This window comes from Ylistrum balloti, unplaced genomic scaffold, assembly GCF_031769215.1.
Source record: "Ylistrum balloti isolate Yb309-2 unplaced genomic scaffold, AGI_CSIRO_Ybal_v1 Utg369650, whole genome shotgun sequence".
Lineage (NCBI taxonomy): Eukaryota > Metazoa > Mollusca > Bivalvia > Pectinida > Pectinidae > Ylistrum > Ylistrum balloti.
In genome coordinates, this window is record NW_026781906.1 from 176,420 (window position 1) to 186,106 (window position 9,687).

Here is a 9,687-nt window from a genome sequence, read left to right on the forward strand (position 1 = left end):
ATATAGATACATTGTATGTTGTTGCTAAGCATCAGAAGAACAAGAATGCATGCATGTTTTCTTATTTTTTTTTTTTATATTTAGACATCTTCATGATTTATTTCCATAAATTGCTAACGTATTTGATTATTGCCAATTGCATTCAACTACAAAATAATGCACGAAAAAACAACTGAATACAACTATAAACACTTATTTACTTATAAAGAGCTTACATAACCCGTACAGAAAACATCACGAAAATACCAACATGACATCATATTCATATATCAAACTCAAATTCCATAAAACTAGGGCAAACTATGAACAAAAGAAAGATTTACACGGATATTCCTAAACACAATACAATGAGAATAAGACTAAGTGTTCCAGAAGAGTACGCGTCTTCTGCTTAATCGACGACACCCGCCATGTAAACGTGGTCAATCTAAGTAAAATAATGTCACGTTCTGAAATGAGAACAAGGTATCCAACAACGGAATCAACAGGCAAGCTAACGAGCATCAAAAACGTCAAGCTTCATGTCACACAAAGATATAGAATATTTCTCAATTGGATCACTACGGCGACCTAAAACGTCCCCTTTATAAAGACGTATCTTACAAACACCTTATTAACAAACACAACATTTGGGACTCTTTTATATATCATATCCAATGTCTTCTACTCTCAACTGCAACATATGTGGTGTTGATGATACTGACTCTAATAATAATGCTCCCATGAGTTTAGAACATTTGGGAAGAGTTTGTTCGCATCTAACTATTATGCACGGTCACCTTAAATAAAACAAAATAAACAGAAATAATTCTACACATCTCATGACACACATACAATATCATTTAACAAGCTCAGCATGGTGTAAGCAAGTAACTTTTATGAAATCAAATTGTATCCAACTGGTACTGAGTAATATCACACTCTAAAACATGAAACATGTCACATTGTATACTTAATTTTCTATTCCTGACACAATGAAAACATATGCTTATTATTTGTCAACAAAGAAAACAAAGAAAAGCACCATAAAATAGTCCTTTATCAAACTAAATTAGTTTCTTCCTCCTCGACCTCAAACATCTCTTCAGTTTCATTCACCGTATCTGCTTTGTTATGTGTCAGTAAGGAATAGCTTAAATGTTCGACGATGCCGGCCCCAAATGAATCTCCAGAGACGTTGATCATTGTCCGAAATTGTGCACTGCATTAAAAACGTAGATTTAATTAGATTTATTATTCATACAAAATATATAACAGTCCTGATTTTTATGTTAAATGCCAAAGCGACTAAACAACACCTGATCTGAGTACATCTTGAATGAATTAGATAATCTCTAGCATGGGACATTGTACGAGGTTTACCTGCCGAATATACATTATCAGGGATGTAGCTTCCATAGAAAGAAAAAGCCCGCGCTTACACATAAAAAAATCCGTACATAGAGTATGTCGGACAAATTTACAAAATAAAAATCAGGAATTGAAGTTGGTAGTTAAATAAATAAAAAAAAACTGTCTCAGAAAACGATTCAAAACATGTTTGAAATCATGAAATTCAGACCCCTCGCCTGGGCTTACACATTACTGTTGCGCTAGCTACGCTCTTGATTATCTAAAATCCAATGAAAGAGCCAGTATTGCAAAGATTCTGAATGATCTTTTTTAAAAGGTTTAACTCTCTAAGCATAGTTTAATACTCTTTTTATTTTTTTATCTCTTCCACTTTACGAAAGCACGATTTCTAGTTCCGAAATTATGTTAAAATGTCATCTGCTTTCTGGCTCGCGATCAAGGCCATGCATATTTATAAAGTAATAAGACGGTGGCGAACAACATTTGTTGTTTTACTTGTCAAAATATACAGTATAAAAAGTTTCAATCCAAGCTTCCTGGAGTTACCTTTCTTTAACAATTTGTAAATGTTTCATATATATTGAATACTAGTAGATAATTGATGATGAGTATAATAGGAATCAATATTACAAGAATATTGATATTATTTCTACGTGTATATTGCATGATGGTTTGAAAAGATCAAGTCTATGAGATATACACGGTCATTGTAATTGGCGTTTTAAGAGAGATGTTATGATGATTGTGAACATTTTGATATCTTGTAAATACAAACATGTTCACAATCGCAACCAATAGTTAGAAAGTCCCCCCTCAATCTTTAATAAACACCGGGGTAGACAGGGTGACATTCTAAATACAATTATAACATAGAAATGCCTTTTATTTCATATCGCTTTGCTTGAAATTACATTAATTTCATCTAGTCTTTTATTCTCCTAATACTTTGTCAGAAGTCTCCGCATAATTTTTTCAAGGCAAATTGAATTCTATCTACGTTAGTCGCCATTGTGAAAAATTATGAGAATATGCCTTTGTACACTCATTTATTAATTGTGCTTTTTTTACCACAAATCATTTTCTAAAAAAAAATAAAATAAAACATGACAACCGTGAATATTACATTTTGTTGTAGAATAGTATTCCTTATTCACCAAATTGTACTATCGCTTTTCTTTGAAGTGTCGTCATACCACGTCTATTGTCGATATTATAAAATGTGGTTCTATGGATACAACGAAACTATAATTGATTAGCACTAAACTTTTTGACAAAATGAATATCGCAATTTAACACCTATAGTCTGTACCTAATAATGTTCACAAAATGGTTCCATGTTTTTGTTGTGTTTTCGCCACCTGTTCTACTTACAATATCCAATCAAACGGAGCAGTGATGAGAACTTGGTCTGGAGGAAGACCAACAGCGATGGCGGCTACTGTCATGTACATTAGTCCCGCTCCCGGAATACCTGCGGCTCCTATAGATACTCCAATAGCTGACAACCTTCCATTGCAACATAAAGAAATCTCGTTGTGGTTCGTCCATTCATTAGAATTCATATGTACGTTTTCTTTATATATCCGTCGAAATGAAAACAAAGTAAGGATGTTGTTTTACTTATAGTTTCACGCAACAAATTTATCCCTTTCTTAGAATAGACTGAATGATTTGCATCCATATAAAAGATTTTAGTTTTCTTAAAAGATTCGTGTCGTCATTCAAGTAGAGTCAGAATAAAATATATTCTGTTAAATTGCCTTACCCAATTATAACATAACGTGCAGGATCCAAGCTCAACCCTATTCGGTGGGAAATGAAAATGGTCAGCATTGGAATGTAAAGTGCTATTCCGTCCATGTTGATTGTGGCCCCTATCGGAGCAATGAAGTTAACGACACGACTGTTGACCCTGTTCTTGTTTATTAGACAATCCATTGTGAAGGGCAGAGCTGCTGCACTATAATATATTCCAGATATCATACTTAAATACACCTGTTCGCTAATTCACAAATAGGGCAGTTATATTACTGAAAATACATGGTGTTATATTTATTGTTCACAAAACACGAAAAAAGAAATAGACAGTGCTCGGATAGACATGCACTGAGAATAGTCAATCTTTATCACTTGAACGATAAAATCAAAACAAGCAGAGATCATACATAAAGATTACTGCATATCGCTTATAAGTATGTAGCTAAAGGCGCTGTCACATTCTAGCGTATAAGGAACGTATGGACTTTGTGGGCATACGCTGACATACGCTGAAACACGCTAGGGGTACACTGGAATACGTTTCTAGTACGCCGGGGAACGTCGGTGTACGCTAATGTACGCTGACGGCCAAAATATTTTTTGAACATGCACAAAAAATTTCAGCGTATGAATTTTACGCTCCTCAATGAACGCGTGTCTGACGTGTGTCTAACGAATGGTTAACGTTATGCTGGTAGTTCTTACGACAGTCTAACGTACTCAACTGATGGCTAACGTGTTATACAAGTTAACAAAATAATACGGTTTTTTGGTTTCGTCAATTTACTGCTAGATTTGATATAAAATAAAAATTTAAGATATTCTTTCAACAACATTTTGGATTGCCGCAATTATAATATTTTGTTTCTTTTATTGCAGATCACGTAAATAACCGTAAAGAACCTTTAAGGTCTACGTAATTAAACGACATTTTAATCAATGCTCTGTCTTGTTTCTCATATCTTCTGATATTTTGATGGTCAGTTTTAGCTAACGTTGTTATCGTTAAACTTTACAGTTTCATTTTCAAAATTAAGAGAGAACCAGCTTTTGGCATCTTGACAGCTTGAAGTCTACTGGCGAAATGACAAAAGTCGCGCGCTGCCACCTTTTATACCCTCGCTGTGTACACTCCTCATACGTTAGACTGACGTTCCGCATACGTCTCTCATACGTCGGAGGTATGCAGATATACAGTACTCATACGTCGGTATACGTCTAACTCAAATACACATCACATCACATACGTCGGTATACGTCTAACTCAAATACACATCACATCACATACGCTCACATACGCTCACATACGCTATGCGTGCGCTACTCTTACGCTACTCATACGCTGACGGTACGCTAGGCTCACGTTACTCTAACGGTCATTAACCGAAAATCGACCTCATACGCTGAAAAGTTGTGCGTATAAACAATTTTTCGAAATATTCGATACGTTCCACATACACTGGCTCTATACGCCAGATTGTGACACAGCCAAACTACATGAAATAAAATTCGAAAATAAATTTCCGAGGACTTGCCACATAGTTCTATTTAAATGATTGATTCTGAATAACTGTTTTACTACATGTGTGCCACTATTTACAATGATGTTCTCACGTGGTTGACCAAGACTATGACGCATATACATAGTAAAAAACATTTCTTAATTTCTTTCAATTAGGACCATTTTCTAGTACTATTTTGACACTAGTTTTGTGTCTTAAAATATCAACCATGATTTGAATTACCTTATATATATATATATATATATATATATATGTGTGTGTGTGTGTGTGTGTGTGTGTGTGTGTGTGTGTGTGTGATATTAAGGTGTTGATAGGAACTTATCCGTTGAATGTATACATGTACCTTGAAGTCGATCCAAATGCTGTTAGAAGTGCCTTTGACATGTTTCGTAAGAAAACATATGGATTTTTTCTTGTCACGATAAAATACAGGATCGACACTGTACCAAAGCCGTGAAGCAGGAAACAAAACACAACTGCTGAGATAAACACGGCAAACTCTTGAAGGGTTTCCGATGGTCTGTCTATCTGTACTACAGCCACAGCTATCAGAAATGTCAGTCCGATCGGAGTAAACCTGAAATTTCATCAATGATTAAACACAAAAGGAGATTCTTGCGGTGTATGAATATCAAAATATTGTACCTCTTACATTAACTGGAGTATATACATCAATATACTTATGAACAATTGAAAGGAACTTTGCTTTGGAATGAATAGAAATGGACCATGCTACCAAGGATTGACATGTAGGATATAAGACATCCATTTGGTCCATCCTCCGCAAAAAGAACTAAGTATATGTGATAAGTACGACACTATACCACACAATCCAATGATTCCTAACACGAAAAATGCACTAAAAATCGTGTTTTTTTTCGGATTTTCGGTAAATGATACAAAAGAGACCTTCATTCTTTCATTGAATCTTAACTTCACAGGAACCGATTTAAATGAAGCTCAAGTGCCAACAAATGTACACAAACTTCTGTATACGATATCTACCGCACACTTGACGGAAGTATTGGACAGTTCGATATAAAAGTTAGTTTTACATATGCGTCATCGTCAAGGCCCACTTTTCGATGCTCTCTCACAACCGCCAGATAACGAAGTTTTCATTAATTTTCACGAAATCCTCATCGGCAATCATCTTTCATAGTCCTCACCTATTACCATCTCCCCAAATCTTAATCAATCTCCATCTCTTCAAATCCTGTGTCGAAATCTTGATATGCATCATAAGTCTATGAATATTACCTGGAATGTGACGTGTTACAGACCTACGACAGATACAAAGGGTTATTCCTATCTAGAAATGGAAAATTCACATGCTACTGACATCCTTCTTGGTCCTCTGGTCTTATTTACTTTTGTCAATAGTATGTGATAGATATTTCACATTCCATGATATCCATCCAGCAACGGCCATCTCTGGAAGTCACCAACAACCTTCATCTCTCAAAATTTTCATCAACTGATATCTATCGAAGTCTGCCTTCATCAACCTACATTTCAAGAAATTCTCATACTTACTTTGTCTAATTTTTCCTTGTTTTGTTTTCATGAATCTCTGTCCTTTACTCTCATGTTTAGACCTCGCTATTCTGTAACCATATTGTGTTTGTATCTTTCAAAACGATGTTGTTAGTGTAATGGACTTTTGCACAATCTAAGTAAGTAATGCCATGGTCTCAAATGAGAATATGGTATTCGAAAACGGAACCAACAGACTAACTAGCGACCAAACACGTTCAGCTTCATATCGCACACAGAAAAAAGAATACTTTAAATATGATCACAATGATGAAAAACTTCCCAACTATTTTCATCAATCTGATCCCCTTTCAATTAACTACACCTTGCACTAAAACCATCGAATCAACTGCAACTCGTAAACATCATAGGATGAAGGTTCAGGAATGTTGCTATCCAGAAATGGAACAGTCATAAAATGGATATCAAAATTACCAAGCGCATCAAACAGCTTGTTGGAAAAATGTTCATGTTGGTTTTATTGTAGAAAAAAAATCGAGATTTGAGGCTGATATATAACAGTCTGTCGTGTCATTGATTTCCAAATCTGGCGGATCTATTCAATAGACGAGGCCAGTGAATATCCTGTTTTTCAAGGAAAAGACGTCAGCAATACGTTTGAAAGTGAAAATGGAGGCCTTCCCAAGGTCTTTGTGACTTATTGTGATAAAGAAGTCGATAAATGCAGCCTCGTATCAAAACACAAAAGTCAACCAAAAGAACATGTAGACCTATAGATTTGCTAATGGTCGGTTGGAAGATCTTACCACCTAGGTCGAGGAAAATATTGTCAACCGAAAACTCGGATTTCGTCCATCGTATATTCCCTCGTTGATTTGGATGATTTTTGTTCATGAAATACGATTCAGAATAGTTCACAACTATTTATTTCTTGGAAGAAATTCTTTCAGTTTAGAAAACAGTATGTCAATGTGCATCTTGATTCCAATTATCAATAAGATTGCTTACTGACATGTGTTGTTTTATTCTTTCATAAGGGAGTTGTGATGGCTATCCTTTAGTCAACTGTAATGAATTGTCCGTGTGAGAAGCCAACATAGTTTTGTTTTATCTATATAACGATTTGAACTGAATTTTTACAAAAAAGACATCCTTCACGCCATTTTTACTATTATTGTATCACAAGTCATATGACGCATCATTATAAAACAAATTAAACCTATATAATAATATTTGATACTGATATCGGGGTAGTGTTGCAGAAATATCAATATTTTGATTACCAAAGAAATATCAGTATCAACCGCATCATGACCTGGTAAATACTTTGGAAGAAGTCTACTAGAGGTTTGCCCTTTGCTTCCATTTTAGACAAAAGACATCCGATAAAGATGGAGACCACGATTAATCCAAGCATGTTGGTTCCAGAAACAGATGTGATTTTTAAGGTTTCCTTGGTCGTCATGTTACCTAGAATAAAACAAAATATGAAATGACAACTTGACTAATTAGTATTAAACAGGCGACGTGATGTCTGTGGATAGATATTTTCGTCATAATGTTTTTGATGTCTGTTTCGTTATGGTCTCAATATTACAGTAAAATACGCTGTATCAGATATTGGCAAAATAGTTGTAAATCAATAAAGTTTGATTTTACTTGACAAATGGGCACCATTAGTGAATGTCTATAGCCAATTACAGCATTACTGCAAACAGCAAGAAATAAACATGATAGAACATGATTCATTAAAGAGGTGCAATGTACCTTACAAACATGACCAGATATCTAAAAGTTATAACAAGGAGTGGATAAAAACAATGGAACAAAAGGTAACGCCACACTTCAGGAGTATGCTGTAGTAATGACATAAAAAATATGATTGTTAAAAATGTGTTCCAAATGAAATGATTAACATATTTTGTATTCTTTGAGATACATTTATTACAAGAAGGCATTTAGAGAGTAAATATTTCTGCAGGTCAGAATTTAGATTTCTCAATCATTTGTTAGAAAGTGATTTTCTTGTGATATTTCTGCGAGGGAAAAATAACGATGAAAGTTTGTAAGGGAGTATAGAATAAAATATTACTTACTTGACGTATTTCTTCCAGATATATCTTCATCATAGACATCTACAGTAGACAATAACGACTGTTTCTGAAATTCAATGAGCCAAAAATTACATTCGCAATGTTCTAACAATAAGTTTGTCATTAAAGCATTTTTACATTTGGTCTCAGCTGTGCGATATGAAATATATATTCATCGGAACGATAGAAAAAGTTACCTTTGAAAATGTCGCTTTCACCAGATTATCCGGAAAAGCATTTCTGAAAAAGAAAATAATATATATTGTCTAAATAGAGATATACCATGGCAATTATCAAGATTTAAAAGACCAATTTTTGAAAGTGATATTAAAAATTAACGAGTAAACACTTGGATTAGTTAATGCAATGGTATGTTTTGGAAGTCGGCGTGACATGATAAAAAATGATTAAATGATAAAAAGTGTGAAAACGGTATTTTGAAAGATTAAGTCAAAACAGTAGGTCTCGAACACGTTCCTTGTTGTATTTTAAAAAAAATATCACAGGTTCATAAAAGATTAATTTTAGACATGAATGCTGATAACTAGGTCAACCGCAAGTTATAATCTTAATTCAGTTTTGCTATCGTTAAATACTCTTATGCCTCGTTATATTGCTTGGATCAAATGCCATTGTTCAGTAAACTTCAAGCAAACTCTAGGATAATTAATATTATTTAAATTACCTCATCATATCCAAAAATGAATCTAATTGGTGAATGTCATTAGCTATCTCTGTCGCTTCTTCTGCAATTGATTTTCTGTCAGAGATCATTACAATGCCCAAAGTACCAGTAATAACGGCACATACCGTGGTAAGTAGATAGTACACTAGTGCCTTCAGTCCAATACTACCGGAAGTCCTCATCGAGAGCGAGGCTAGAGACGAAATGATACTGGAGACGACAAGAGGCACAGATACCATCCGAAGTGTGTTAAGCATAATGTCTCCTGGGAACTTCAGATATACAATGGTTCTATTGTCCAATGGTGCACAGCAGGTTCTTATCAAACAGCCGAGACCGATTCCAATTAGCATTGCCATCAGCATAAGTATAACTAACAAGTTACTCCGTATTATCTTTATAACGGAGTGGCCACGACAGTGTGATGGATGAAGTTTCGCCATCGAAAGGGAACAACAAATCTGTGTGTTGAGAATATGATATCAAAAGAAGCTGAAAAATAAAGAACAAGAAAATACTAATAATCTGTCAACATGATCATAATCCAAAGTCAAATACAATAAAAAGGCTAAGTGAAAATAAGAACAAACGATCTACAAGAAGACTCATGAAAAAGTACAAAGAGAATAAGGCCACAAGAGAGTAAGCGTCTTCTACTTCATTGACGACATCTGCCATTTACATATTGGTCAATCCAAGTTAGTAGTGTCACGTTCTCAAATGAGAACAAGGTATGCAACAAAATCAATCTATGAAATCTATGAAAAATACGTAAAAA

General features: G+C 34.6%; 1 protein-coding gene across 1 annotated transcript; it reads right to left on the bottom strand.

The window, feature by feature from the left end:
* Window positions 1-1,041: 1,041 nt before the first annotated feature.
* Window positions 1,042-9,352, bottom strand: LOC132556551 (excitatory amino acid transporter 1-like). Its single transcript, XM_060220964.1, has 8 exons — window positions 8,910-9,352; window positions 8,422-8,464; window positions 8,228-8,291; window positions 7,415-7,601; window positions 4,978-5,211; window positions 3,119-3,313; window positions 2,725-2,859; window positions 1,042-1,201 (listed from the first exon to the last, which is right to left on the bottom strand). Exons 1-8 carry the CDS (start codon window positions 9,350-9,352, stop codon window positions 1,042-1,044), a joined length of 1,461 nt encoding a protein of 486 aa, XP_060076947.1.
* Window positions 9,353-9,687: the final 335 nt, after the last annotated feature.